At 35.3% G+C, this 15,742-nt stretch overlaps 1 protein-coding gene across 2 annotated transcripts in view; it reads left to right on the top strand.

The window, feature by feature from the left end:
• Positions 1-15,742, top strand: part of LOC114329113 (innexin shaking-B) — a 169,923-nt gene that overhangs the window by 21,924 nt on the left and 132,257 nt on the right. For both annotated transcript variants that reach the window (XM_028278130.2, XM_028278132.2), the window contains exon 4: positions 6,448-6,634. In XM_028278130.2, coding sequence (XP_028133931.1) covers positions 6,448-6,634 — 187 coding nt within the window. The remainder of the gene's footprint in view (positions 1-6,447; positions 6,635-15,742) is intronic.

Below are 15,742 nucleotides of genomic sequence, written 5' to 3'. Positions count from 1 at the left end.
ATTTTGTCGAAAAAAACGTTCTTAGCAAAAGTATAGCCTGTAAAAAAGTAAAAAGGAATAGTGTACGCGTTAGGTCTCTGGACCTCGTAGAACCAGAGTTATAGCCAATGAAAAATAGATTCATATTCACCAGATTTCAAATAGAATATTTCGACGTGAAATATCCAAAAAATTAAGCACGTTTTGGGGAAAACCCAATATAACTTTTTTTAAAGTGTTTAAAAAAAGCTTTATTTCTGGTTTTATAAAATGTTTCTAGCATTAAATTTAAGCAAGTTACGCTCAAAATAAAGTTGGTCCCTTTTGTTTTGGTAAAAAAAAATCAGGAAGACCATCCCCTAATTAGCAACTTAAATGAAATTAATCGTTACCGCTCCACAAATTATTTTACTTATGTTGTGTTAATATGTTCTGTAAGTTTCATCGATTCAAAGTGCTTATTTTTTAAAAAATTTGGTTTTAAAGTAAAATTTTTAAAAATTTCAATTTTGAAAAATATTAAAAATTGTTAGAGATACCAAAAATCTCGAAAAACAAAAAAAAATCAGCATTGCTTTTCTGAATATCATGTATTTTTTTGCGATTCTGTTAGACAAATATTGATTAAGATTTGGTGTTTCTATATTTGCATACGTTCGTGATCAGTGACTCGTTCAATCCCTTTTAACTACAGCCCTTTCAAAAATAAGGACTTTGAACCGATGAAACTTACAGATCATATAAACAATACATACACGAGTCAAGAAATTTGTGAAGTCGTAACGATTAAGTTCATTTGAGATCCTAATTAGGAGGGGGTGATTTTCCTGATTTGTTTAGCAAAAAAAGGACTAACTTTATTTTGAGCGTAACTTGTTTACTTTTGATGCTAGAAATTTTTTTTATAAAACAAAAATGAAGCTTTTTTTAAACACTTTAAATAAGTTGTAATGAGTTTTCCCTGAAATGGGCTTCATTTTTGGTTATTTCTCGTTAAAGTATTCCATTTGGAATTTGACGAATATGAACCTATTTTTCATTAGCTATAACTCTGCTTCTACTAAGTATAGAGACGTGATATATACACCATTTTTTTTTTAATTTTACAGGCTCTATTTTTGCTAAGAATGTTTTTTCGACAAAATACTTACTATTTTAGTTATTTGCGAAAAACTGTCTAAAAGCGTGATTATTTTGTTAAAAAAATGAACATATTCACTGGCAAATAACTCGAAGAGTATTGACTTAATGAAAAAAATCTATAGAGAAAAAGTTACTTAGAATTAGTCAATTTATCCATTTCCGGACTTACTTTGGACGAATATTTTTTCACCCTCAAGAGGGGGTGAAAACCACCCCAGGGCAAAAGCACATATCGGCACAATATCACTTTTTTTCTTTGACTTGTTAGCTATGTGTATGCCAAATTTCATGTCAATCCAAGCGGTTCTTTAAAACTTAGAGGTTTTGCAATATTTTACCGTTAAAGAACGTACTATTTAGTTGTCTTTCTCGCATTAAAAATGCTATGAGATCTACAATGAAATAGGATCCGTTAACTCTCTTAGCAACTTTATGCATTGATAATGATTTGGTAAAGTCATGGGATTTTTTGAAAATTATAGACATCTTTTCCAATCAGAAAACTCGAAAAGCACCTGTATTATAAAGGTTTTCCCTATTATAAATATAATCAAAATTGAATAAAATTTATATATTTGAAATGTCTGTTATTATTATTTATTATTGATAATTTTATTTTTTATAAAAATTAAACCATTTTTTTCGCTCTTCACTTTTTGCGAGGGCCCGTTCTTCGCTTGTTACCGGGGCCCGCTCATTCCTCTCGGCGGCCCTGCCTATGATGCTAATCAATTTCAACAGAAGTATTCGCATCGAGTTTAACTAGATTAAGGTACGCACAAAAGATCTCTATAGGTCGAAGCGCGAAGAGGCTCCATAGCCTTAACGACCTCACATAATCTAATCTAATATATTAGACTGGTCTATCCGATGTAAGATTTGTCACAATCTCCATATGAAACTCTTGTTATTATTACTCTGTTGTTATACTCCTTGATTTTCTAACAATATTTTTAGGATATTCTGAAAATGATCGTATTTTATTAGCACTCTCCTTATTTTCTATGATGTACCCTTTACATATGGTAGAATGGTTTCTGCAATAGAGTTTTCATCTTCTGTTGGGTCCTACATTCTTCTTTGAGCATTTTTATTTTCGATGGTATATGTTTTTCTTAACGCTGTTTTCACACTATACATTTACGGATTTGTAGTATTTTCTTGTTTCATTTTTATGAAATAAACTTTGTATCTCGTTTAATGTATTCTGTTCATACTCACTCTTCATAATTTGATTTACATATGCTTTTCCTCTCTTCTGAGGCGTCTATACTCCTTCTTTTTCTCTCTGTGCAATCTACTTCAAGATTTTCCTGAGCTTCGTGTTTGTTGTTGGCATCTCACAGTCATTAACCAAACCACTGACTTATTTTTAATGCCCTGCTTTTACCCAATACCCAATACAGCTGTTTTATGAAATACTAATACTGCGCGATTCTTCTTCTTTAGCAGTTTGTTCGAATTTTCAAAAAAATTCTTGATTAAAGTTCAATGTCCTTTGTTTTCCTTTCGAAACAAACAAGTCGAAAACACAAACATGTCGTAATCCATTTTGTCAGTATATTTTCAGTACATTAATATGACAAAACATCTAAAAAAGCGTTCTGAAAATAACGCAGCGCCGCTTCGTGGTTAAATGCATCCAAAATACAAAAGCGTGCAATATTTAAATGTCTGACGTCATCGGAGGCAACTTTCATTCAACGTGGGACTTAAATGTAGGTACATAATGTAGCCGATTCAAATTTATTATTCGGAGAAAGATAAAGTTATTACGGAGATATTTTGAACCACTAAAACAAATATGAAACACGAGAGGCAAATAGATTGCATACAACGATTCAAATAGGCAAATAAATCTTGTTTTGAAACTATTTTCCTATGGCATTTTATTGGTATTTACTAGTGAAACGTTTATTTTAACTTATTTAAAGTCTTCTAAGAGAGGAAAGGTCAACAATAGACGCAGTACACTAGTACACATAAACACACAGTCAATTGAGAAAAGCTACGAACATGATATCGACTTACACACTACACGTCCTTTTCATAGATTTCAAGCAAGCCTCTGACAGTTTAACAAGACCCGACCTAATAGAAGACATGAATAACCTAGATATCCCAATGAAACTTATAAAGCTTACGAAAATGACAATGGAAGGATCGACTGTAGCAATAATAACAGATAACGGGGTCACCAAAAATATAGAAACAGCAACTGGAGTACGACAAGGTATACTCTATCAACGTCACTATTTAATGTCTCTATAGATGGAACAACAAGAGCTACAGAAATAAAAGGTACAATTATTATAACATCGACATCGCAACTTGTGGCGAATGCTAACGACATAGCATTAATTAGCAGAAACCTAAACAGTTTGAAGGAAGAATTTACGAAGTTATGTAAGGAAGCATCCAAAAGGGGCTTAGCAATAAATCAAAACAAAACAAAATACCTACTATGCCCAAGAAAAGATCCAGTTAATATGGCAAGTTTAAATATTGGTAAATTAAAGTTTGAAAAGGTAGAACACTTTAAATATCTTGGGGTCTCAGTTAATGGAACTACTAACAGAACTTACTGGAAATACAGCTTCCTCAGAGATAAGAAGCTTACTCAGAATTAAACTAAACACTTAAAGAGCAGCAATTAGACCAGTAATCACATATATATGGTGGTGAAGTAATATGTCTGACACAGAAAGAGGAAGAAAGATTGAGGATCCTAGAGAGAAAAATAATTCGGAGGATAGCAGGTCCACTAAACTTAGGTAATAATGAATTTTGAAAACTCATGAACCACAAAGTACAGAGCACAAAGGCACAGAGACTCAGATGGATGAGACATAATATATAAAGGAGAAATCCAGAAACCGTTATCAAGAAAATTACGAAATCGAGACCTGTAACAGGCAAACCATGAGGAAGACCCAAAACCAGATGGGAGAACCAGATAGTTGAGGACTTTAAGAAGATGCCAAGTCACACAACCAATTGTAAAAAGAAAATGTTAATGCGGACTGATTCACCGCGACAAATGAATCGGAAGAGCCCAAAGAGGGCGGTAATCACACCGCCAGGAGTCTTGATGCCCTGATCATGAAAGTCTTCTAACACAAACACTAAAACATGATTCATTTTATAAAATTTATTTATTTAACGGTACTTTTTACCTCTCGTTGACCACCGTTGATGTAAGGCCTTCTAGAGAGGGAATCAGCGTTCCTGTGGCTAAATCCTGTCCGATGCTCAATCTTGAAATCATATTCTTGGAGTCGTAAAATCCATCGGGCTATCTAACCTCTGGATTCTTAAACTGCTGGTGTGTTTCTTGATTGGTGTTGTACCTAGGGTACTTACATGAACTTTTTACGTCTCCCATTTCACCACAATTCCAGCATCTTATAGTCTTCGTTTTCTTATATGCAATTCCTTTCATCACATTAACGAGCTGGTCAAATTTATCTTCATCGTCTTTCTCTTTTACATGCCTAACTTCACTGTACCCCACCAAAGTCTACGTAGCTGATTCATATTCGAGGGCGGCGGAAAAGACATTGACCAGCGTCTTGTGACAAGCTAATCGTAGTGTTCTCTGCATTTCATGATCACGAAGACCATCAACAAATGTTTGACCAGCAAACTTTTCCATCATGTCTTCGGGAGCTGTTGGATAAGCATATCGTACTAACCTGGCAATATCTACCTCATATTCCTGAACATCCTTACCTCGATTTTGTCTTCGATATTTGAAATGTGGCTGATACACATGTATCAAGTGTTCGTGACTATATTGCACGTTTAGTCCCTTCATTCTTCTTCTTAAAGTTCCCTCTCCTCAATGGAGGTTGGCTACTACAATTGCAAACTCCTCTCTGTTTTCAGCTGTTCTTATTAGCTGTTCAAAATTTAGCCTTGTCCGTTGTCGGATGTTTCTTAGCCACGATAGTCTTTTCCTTACTAGTCCTCTCTCTCCCTTGATCTTTCCTTTCACTATAAGTTGAGCATATTGATACTTATTATTTCTCAGTATGTGGCCTAGATATGACGTTTTTCTAACTTTCACTGTGTTGAAAAGTTCTCTTTTCTTGCCTATTCTATGCAGCACTTCTTCTTTTGAGGTATGCGATGTCCATGAAATTTTCAGGATTCTCCGGCAGATCCACATTTCAAATGCCTCCCATTAATTTAAGGTTGATGTTTTAAGGATCCATGTCTCAACTGCATAGGGTCATGGAGTCTGCGCAGATTCCCTTTATAAATGGAAAATGAGAACCTCTGCTGAGTGCGACTGCGGCGCCGAGAAACAGACCATCCAGCATATGATTGCCGAATGCCCTCGGAGAAAGTATGATGGAGATCCTCTGGACTTCGCCTCTGCAACACCAGCGTCGATTGAATATATTAATACATTAGATGTTAGACTATAACATATGTGTGATAATGTTGTGTATCAAATTGCCATACGCTAAATAAATAAAATCAACTGCATAGAGAATAGTCAACCATACGTAGCATTTTGGATAAACGTAGTCGAATTTCGAGTTAAATTCCAGTATCAAAAAGCAGATTCAACATCGCAGGTATTTAAATCTATTGATCTGTTCTAAAATGTGCCCATTTATTGTGCAAGGTTGAGGTACGTTTTGGTTTTTTCGGATTGACATCACTTTGATTTTTTTAATGTTTATTTTTATACCAAATTGCTCACAGGTCGAATTGGTCTTGTCGATGAGTCGTTGTAGACCCAAGTCGGAATCTGCAATCAGCACTGTATATCTACATAAGCTTGTTCAAAATCATCTGTCTCCTTTAAGGCTATGGCCTGAAGAACATCCAAAACATCTCCTTAAAGAGTAACAGCAAGAGTTTACATCATTTCATTTAGGACCATCCATTCGCTCTCGTAGGTAATTCGAACTATATCATGTAGTTATTTCATGACGATTTTTCGGCGAAAGTTGGAAAGTTTAACATGCACAGAACCTCCACTTCCTTCAAATGCCGGCCGTGGCTCCAACTTACAATTCGCCTCGTCGTCTTTTATCTTTACTGTAATTGATCGAATTCCTCTGTCTGTTGCCCCTGTTATCTCAATCTTCTTTTCAATCCTTTTTATCTTTTCTTTTGAAATATCGGCAGTAACTTTGTTTTTCAACGAAGATATTTTATCGTCACGAGATCTCAGAAGTAGCCTTATGTTGGCTGATAGGAAAAACACAGATATATGATACAACACATTCAAAATAAGCACTTTTACTCGTTGACTAACACTACCAACGGAATTTTTTCCTTCGACTAAAAAGGTTTAATTTGTTTCAGAGATATCCCTGAAGAAGTGCTCAACACGTATTGTTGGATCCATTCAACGTTTACTGTGGTGCAGGAAGCTTCTAGAAGACATCAACAAAACGATCAGCTATCCTTGTCAGGAATAGAAACGACGGGAAAGAGAGCTATCAAGCAGATCAAATATTATCAATGGGTCGAGTTTTTTCTGTTTGTTCAGGTAAGTGTTAGTTTGTTCACTTCAATACTTCTTCTTCTTAGCCTATCCCAACTCCTTTCATAGATCTCTATCCTGAACAACATACTTCCAATTTGTGACGGCTATTTTTTTGATGTCATCTACCCATCTCATCTGTGATCTTTATCTTAGTCGTCTATATTTGTAGGGTCTCCAATGTTGTATTGCGGTATTCCAGAGTTGGTACTTTTATTTTGCAGTGTGGCCTGCTAAGCTTCATCTGAGTTTGGCCATTTTTATGTGAAATCCTCGAATTTTGTTTTTGATATTACTTAGTCGTTCCTCTTTCTATCTGACAGTTATACAGATAACATTGCTTTTGCCATTGTCTTTTCTTTTGTGGCTAGTTTGTTCCTGTTTGCCTTGGTTATGGTCCAGGTTTGACATCCATATGTCATGACAGGAAGGATGAACTGGTTGAACACTTTGCTACTTCTCCGTGTAGTGGAAATACTCGCAAATTATTATGATAGCTGTACTAGAAAAACTAAAAGTTGGTAAAGCAGCAGGGATCGACGGAATAGATGCTGAATTATTGAAATATCTTGGAAAGCAGGGTAAACAAGAATTACATGACCTACTAAATTTAGCGTGGACAAGCATAAAATCCCAGAGGATTGGAACATTTCAATAATACTGCCTATACACAAAAAGGGAGACACTAAAGAGTGCAGTAATTATAGGGGTATATCACTTCTCTGCTCAGCGTTGAAAATCTACGAAATCATTCTAGAAAAGAAACTACGAGAAATAGTTGAGCCTCGACTGGCAGATATACAAAGTGGATTTAGACCATCACACAGTATACAAGATTATAATATATTCACACTACAGCAAATTACTGAAAAAACACTGTTAAAAACGATACACTGTACCTGGCGTTTTTAGATATGAAGAAGGCGTTTGACCTGGTCAATAGAGAAGGAATATGGCAAAGCCTGATAAACAAGGAAGTAGATGAAGAAATTCTAACTGTAATAAAGAGTTTGTATGTCAACACAAAAAACCAGATCAGGACAAGTAACTTAATCTCAGGCGAATTTTCTAACAACGACGGGGTTAGACAAGGTGGGGTGCTGAACTCACTGTTATTTATTTCTGTTATGGATGAAGTTATTAAAAAGTGTTGGAAAAAAACTAAAAAATGCGCTATAGGGTATATAAATCTGCATCAAATAAAAATTGAAGCCTGTGTATTTGCTAATGACATTGTATTAGTTGCAAGAACTGAAATGGCTCTCGCAGATAACATAAGAATCTGGTCTGAAGAACTAAAAAACTACAACTTAATAATAAATATGAAGAAAACTAAAGTAATGACAATAGCCAACAAAGAAGCAACTTTAAATATTGAAATCGAAGGGCAAAAAATCGAGCAAGTAGTCCTCTTTAAGTATTTGGGAATAATGTTAAAAAACAAAGGTACACAATAAGATGAAATTGGAAGCAGAATAAAATTGGCAACGAGAACTTATTATTCAATGTATAAAAATTTCCTAAACAAAAAAGAAATATCGAGAAAAACCAAAATGACAGTATATAAAACTGTATATATGCCAATTACAATATATGGGACAGAAAACTGGGTACTTAATGACAGACAAAGAAAAAGATTACAAGCTACAGAAATGAGACACTTAGGAAAAATGGTGGGAGCAAGAAGATTAGACAAAAGAAGAAACGAAGATATAAGACATAAATTACAGGTAAAATCGCTCAACGAAAAAGTTGAAGAAAAGAAGTTAAAATGGGCTGGACACATGATAAGAAGCAGTGGTGATAGACAAGTGAAAATCACATGGGAGGCCAAAGCAGTGGGTAAAAGCACGAGGGGCAGACTAAGGAAAAGCTGGAACACTAGTGTAAATGAAATACTTAAGAAAAGAGGAACATCGTGGCAAGAAGCAAAAGTTTTAGCAGCAGATAAGAAGAAGTGGCGTAAATTTGCAGAGAGTATCATATAAAGGAGGAATCCTCGACACCTATAATGGTAAAAGAGACAATCGATTATGTGTGTATGTATTATGATAGCCAAACATAGCAAACCCGCAGAAGTCGCCTTATACAGGCCAATTAGTCTACTATCAATCATGTCAAAAATACTAGGAAGAAGTTTGCTGAGCAGAATGCAAGAACTCCTACACTTAACTACCATAGAATCGTCAATAAAATCAAAGAGAGCATTGAAGGAAACAAAATGTGCACCTCAATATTTGTTGACGTACAACAAGCTTTTGACAAAAGTATGACATACAGGACTACTGCAAAAGCTAAAATTGGCTTCTACTCGACCAACTGTATCTCACCATTAAGTCCCATCTTAATGAATGGACTTTTACTGTCAAGGTAGATGATGAAATTTCGATATACTGTGTTTTAAAAGCAGGAGTGCCGCAGGGAGCTTACTCGAACTATTTCTTTATTTAATATACACTGCTGATCTATCACAAACGGATGACACACTCATGGCAAAATTTGTAGATCGTACTGGAAACACTTTATAAAGGGTGATTCATTTAGAGGTACTTTTTTAGTGAGGATTTGTTGGGAGATCGTGCATGAATCGTATCACCTGACGTTGTGTTTTTATTCAGTATTGTTTGACATTTCATCCTAGAAAGACTTAACTCGGCACAACGGCTAGAAATTATTTAGCTATATTACGAAAATAGGCGTTCAATAAGGAATGTGTTTCGTGCGCTTAGAGCAAAAAAATGTTTTCCGATGAGGCCCGTTTTTGGCTTAATGAGAATGTGAATAAACAAAATGCCCGTATTTGGGTTGATGAGCAACCCAAGGAGGTTCAAGAGTTGCCAATACATTCAGAAAAAACCACTGTTTGGTGTGGTTTATGGGCCGGTGTCATCGTCGGTCCATGTCTTGGACCGGCCAGAATGTTACTGTGAATGGAAACCATTATCGCGCCATGATAACGGACTATTTGGTACCAGAAATTGAAGTTCGTAGTTTAAGTGACACTTGGTTCCAAAAATATGGCGCCAACTGCCATACATCCCGTGAAAGCATGGCTTTACTGAGAAAACGGTTCAGTGAGCAATTTATTTCATGCTTCGGACCAGTGACTTGGCCGCCTATATCCTGTGACATCACACGTCTAGTCGTTTTCCTCTGGGACTATCTCAAGTCCAAAGTCTACATGAATAAACCGGCTACAATTGAGGCATTGGAGGCCAGTATTACTCGAGTCATTGGTCAAATACCAATCGAAAAGCTCGAACGCGTCATCGAGAATTAGACCTTCAGAATGGACCGTCTTAACCGCAGTCATGGTCAACATCTGAAAGAAATTATCTTTAAGAAGTAATTGTAAAGAACGGTTCCTTTTTACGACAATAAAGATTTTCAAATAAAATTCATTTTTTTCATAGTCTCTTCTTTTTTAAAAAAGTACCTCTAAATGAATCACCCTTTACAAGCCAAAAGACGTCAACTGGTACTCAAAATCAGAAGTATGAGCTGGCTTAGCTGGCTAGTAAGCAAAAAATCGCAGCTGTTAATTGAAAATAAAAGAACAATATATAAGACCATACTAACACCTATCTGGACATACGGGATCAAATTATGGAGATGCAGCAAACCATCTAACACGAAGATACTCCAGACACTTCAATCAAAATGCTGATAGCCTTTACTGGTACCCCTTGGTATGTTTCAAATCAGACACTACAGAATGACTTATACATCCCAAATGTAACGGAAGTCATCAGAAATGCTGAGGAGAAATATAGAAACCGCAGCACGAAGCACCTCACCAACGAGTTGATAAGCGGAACTCTTCCACCCTAATAAGGGAATAGAAAGAAGATTGAAACTACTCTGGCCACCAGACTTAAGCTATTTCCAGTGAACTATCAACGGATGGTACCTGATACAAGCTTTTTTCTTACTTATAACACATTTACTAATTGCCCTAGTAACATTTACTAATTATCCTCTGGGGGGGGGGGTCCGAATTTTTTTTGTATTGTTTGTGAAAGACATGTTACATTTTCCTACTATTCTTTATATATTTTTTATATGCCCTTTTCTTACTTAAGACAACATCAACATTCTCCTTGCCTTATCCCTATGCGGGGTCGGCTTCCCAAATTGCATTTCTCCATATAATTCTATCTTGGGTCATCCCCTTTATCAATTAATCCCCTTTACCAACATGTCCTGCCTAATCGTCTCCCCCCACGTCTTCTTTGGTCTTCCTCTCCTACTTCTTCCAGAAATCTGCACTTCAGCAATTCTTCGTATTGGGTGATTAGCGTCTCGTCGTTGAACATGACCAAACCATCTCAACCTACGCTCTCTAATTTTGGCATTAAATGGTGCCACACCTAGACTTCCCCTAATATACTCATTTTTAGTTTTATCCTTTTTTGTCACTCCACTCATCCATCTAAGCATTCTCATTTCCGCCACATGCATTCGTTGTTCCTCTTTCTTTTTCACTGCCCAACATTCAGTTCCGTACATCATAGCTGGTCTTACGGCTGTTTTATAGAATTTTCCCTTCAACTTCATTGGAATTTTCCTGTCACACAGCACACCACTCGCTTCCTTCCACTTCATCCATCCAGCCCTAATTCTACTGCATGCATCTCCATCTATTTCTCCATTACTGTGTAATACCGATCCCAGGTACTTAAAACTATTGCTTTTTACAATCAGTTCACCATCCAAAGATACCATGTTATTTGTAGTAACTCCATCTTTAAATGAACATTCCAAATACTATGTTTTTGTCCTACTAAGTTTTAAACCTTTTTCCTCCAGAGTTTGTCTCCACTGTTCCAGTTTTTGTTCTAAATCTCTTTCACTATTTCCTACTAAGACGACATCATCACCATACATTAAGCACCATGGAATGTTACCCTGTAGTTTCGCTGTTATCTGGTCCAAAACTAATGAGAATAAATACGGACTAAGCACCGAGCCTTGGTGCAATCCTACGGGCATATACTAGTTCGCTCCGGCGGTCAGATTTTAATACCCGACAGAAAAGGGTCACAGGTAAGTTCGCTCCGGCCATTAGAAACCAAAATTTCTAATAAAATTGCTTACATACTAAGATTTTTCAGAATAGTAACCAAAATGAAGTGAATATTATACAAATAATCTAATTCAACTATCTTGTAAATAAATATGTAACAAAAAATATTTTAATATAATTAATACAAAAATCAAGGAACCAATTTTGCCGATATTAATTCTCCTAGAAATTAGTAGATAAATATTTAATCCGCTTCAGCCATGGGAGCGAACTAGTATATAATTATAAGGGTTTTTTGACCACGGGAGCGAACTAGTGTGCTCCGAATCCTACTTTCACATGAAAATCAGTCACTCCCACACCTGTCCTAACACTAGTAGTTACTCCAGTGGCGTGCGGTGACTTTTTTGAAAGGGGAAGCGATTCAATAAGGATATAAAAATATTTTCTTAAGGGTCGAGGGTCGAGCCACTTCCCACCTGATAACACTCTGATGCGCAGGGGCTCTCTATCAGCAAAGTACTTAAATATGTGAGACGTCCTGGGTACAATGACTCACACACTAAATCCATGACGCGTGAATGCGTGAGGCACTCTATTCCCGCTATTTCTAGTGAATAGTGACCTATCATTGATCTGTATTGCTAGCTCGGACCTTGAGTCCTCGCGCCGGAATTGGTTTTCTAAAGAAGAATCCTCTTTAAAAAAAAATTTTAACTCCGAGGCATTTTCCACAACACACAACTTTCACTAAAATGACACTTATTTATACTAGAGGTCTATTCTCCTATCAACTTCTGATGTTGAATGCAGTCTTTTTCAATGGATAATAGGGCTAACTTTCAAAGTCTGTCTTCGCTTGTTGAATTTCTTTTAAACTCTTAATTTGAAACTTTTAATGCATTTTAATACTGCAAAACTTCGTTCAACTGATGGACTTATGGCTGGGATAGTTAGTAGTACTAATTCACACAACTTGACCACTTCACACAGTGACTTGTTTAAACCAGTAGTTATAAAGAAATCCCAGATTTCTGGGTATTTCTTTATCATTAATGTCAGTTGTTTCATAAATGACACTTAACTGAGAATGCAAAGCTGGGATATCAAAAAATTTTCATTATTTAATCGTAGTGAAATAAATTCCTCTGTGGGAAATTTTGATGAATTATAATTAGAAATATTAAGATTATAAATAATTCTACAAATTTTAAATCGTTAAAATTTTGAAAGCTAGAATTCATTTGTTGTAGAATATTATCAAAAGGTCTCTTTGTTTCCTCTGTTTTCTCTGTCTCTCTGTCTCCGAAATTATCAATCTTCATTATTTTTCTTTCATGTTCAAACCCCATATGTTCAGTTTTATCCCAAATATTTTTAAACTGCTCTCGTTTTTTTAATTATCGTTTAAATAAAGTCATCAATTTGTCTTGTACAAATACAAAATGCAATACCATTTGATTTCTGTAAAATGTCAAATAAAAGATCAGTAAAAGGAAAAATATCTGCAAAAAATTTAAATCGTAATATTCTTTAAGCGAATAGCACCCCTTAGCAGCAGTAACAGTCGGAGCATCTCACTTTCGTGAAGGCGATAGGACGATCGCTTCCAGGGTATACCAAAATTCGCGCGACTAGTGGGTGCGGTCATTGAACCCTGACCAATTTTTAAACGGGATAACTGCATGACAAGCGGCGATTTTGAGATGCGCTTCTGTCAGGAGTGGACCTAATAGTGGAATTGTGTGCATATTGATTTCGTTCGTACGCGACTAATTTTTAATATTTTTCAATGCCTATTGCCTAGGTAATATGTAGATTACTTGGATTAGGGAAACATTTTTGATTATTAAATATTAATTAATAATATATTTTCTTATATCGACGTATAAATAGGGAAGCGGTGCTTCCCCCGCTTCCATGGACCGCACGCCTCTGAGTTACTCCCTCATACATATCCCTCACAATCTTTACATATTCACCAGGGACTCCTTTCTTATTGAGTGCCCACCACAGAATCTCTCGAGGAACTCTATCATATGCTTTCTCAAGATCAATAAATACCATATGAATACCTTTTCTTACTTTCAACACATTTACTAATTACCCTATGTCAGTGGCGCACCCAGAATTTTCCTCTGGGGGATGTTGGCTTGGGCACCGAATTTTTTTTTGTGAAAGACAAGTTACATTTTTCTACTATTCTTTATATATTTTTTATATGCCCTGGGGGGGGGGGAGGGGTTTAACCCCCCCGTGTGCGCAATTGCCCTATGTTGAGTGGATTGTAAATTGCAGTAAATAAACTTTTTTATAGATAACAATAGACAAAAAACATATTTTTATTTTAGCTTTCTTTGTATCGTGTGAACATTTTTTCCAATAGTTTCTTACCAACTCGCTGACTTTTATTTTCACGGAAACAATTTTCCGCAATAAAAAAAAAACGGAAATACGTTCCTTTGAGGATCGACCACTAATAACCGTGTCGCGGAAGCCAACAGTCGATTTTATCACCGAAGCGATTTACTTGTGAAAGAAGAGAAGAGATGAGGCGAGGTGGTATTTTTGTTATTTTTAGATGTCGAAATCTAATTAACGATTCCTCTTCCTTGTGCCGTAAATTCGAAGTGCATTAATGCTACCGAAACATAAACAATACGGAGTGATACCTTTTTGAAAATGTACGAGCAGATCCGTAATTTAGGAGTTTAATAGATATACCTACTTGAATTCATATACATAAGTTAAAATGTACACATAAAAAAAGTTACAAACCTTTGAAGTTACAAAGTGAAAATCGATTTTTCCAATGTATCGAAAACTATTAGAGATTTTTGAAAAGATTATTGAAAATGGACATGTGGCATTTCTACGGCAGGGACATCTTAAAAAATAATAACTGTGAAATTTGTACACCCCATAAACATTTTATGGGGGTTTTGTTCCCTTAAACCCCCCAAACTTTTGTGTACGTTCCAATTAAATTATTATTGCGGTACCATAATGGTTTAGTTAAACAGAATGTTTTTAAAACTTTTTTGCCTCTTAGTATTTTTTTGATACGCCAGTTTTTATCGAGACGCGGCTTATTTTTTAATGTTTCAAAATTTACCTAAAAAATGTAAATAAAAATAAATTTTCATATTATTACCTGGTCTGTATAATCTTACTTAACCATGTAAAGGTATGTATTGGATTTTACAAAATTTGTAAAATCCAACATTTGAACATTTAATGTTCAAAATATCTCGATAAAAATTGGCTTATCGAAAAAGTACTAAGAAGCAAAAAAGTTTTAAAAACATTTTGTTTAACTAACGGTACCAGAATAATAAATTAATTAGAACGTACACAAATATTTGGGACGGTTTAATGGAATAAAACCAGGGAAAATTCCACTTTTATTATTTTTTTTTCTACAACCTGTTAAAAATGAAATTTTTAGCACTCCATACGAGCGTTAAAAATACTACTTTAAGGCAGAAAAAATATTGTATGATATGCGTGTTATAAAGTACATTTTTAAGGCACTCATGTGAATTGCAGAACTCGCTATCGCTCATTCTGCAAACTTTCACATGCGTGCCTTAAACGTGTACTTTTAACACTTATATCATAAATAACTATTAAGATGCTCCTGGCATTAGAGTGCCACATGTCCCTTTTTAATAAAAAATCTGTAATAGTTTTCGATATATTGGAAAAATCGATCTTCATTTCGTATCTTCAAAGAGATGTAACTTTTTTATGTGCATATTTGTACTAAGGTAAGTTAGGTTCAATCGAACTATTTTTGGTCCCAGAATATTTGATTTAATGTATTATGACCTGCCTTTTTGGTACACCCTGTATAGTAGAATATGATATTTTTTTAATAATGGAAAAGTTGACACCACGCTCAGTTAAGTGACGATGACAGTTCTATGAGGAAGAGAAAATCGAAGAAAAAAACTGCAAAAAGTTGACCGTAAGTGTCTTTTAGTCAAACTTGCTCCTCTAAATAATATATAATAAGCGAATCTTCTACTAGTGATGTTGATTATTACTTTCGAGTATTCGTTAAAAATCGTTACTTTTGTATAAAG

This window comes from Diabrotica virgifera, chromosome 8, assembly GCF_917563875.1.
Source record: "Diabrotica virgifera virgifera chromosome 8, PGI_DIABVI_V3a".
Classification (NCBI taxonomy): Eukaryota; Metazoa; Arthropoda; class Insecta; order Coleoptera; family Chrysomelidae; genus Diabrotica; species Diabrotica virgifera.
This window is presented reverse-complemented; position numbering and strand designations above follow the sequence as displayed.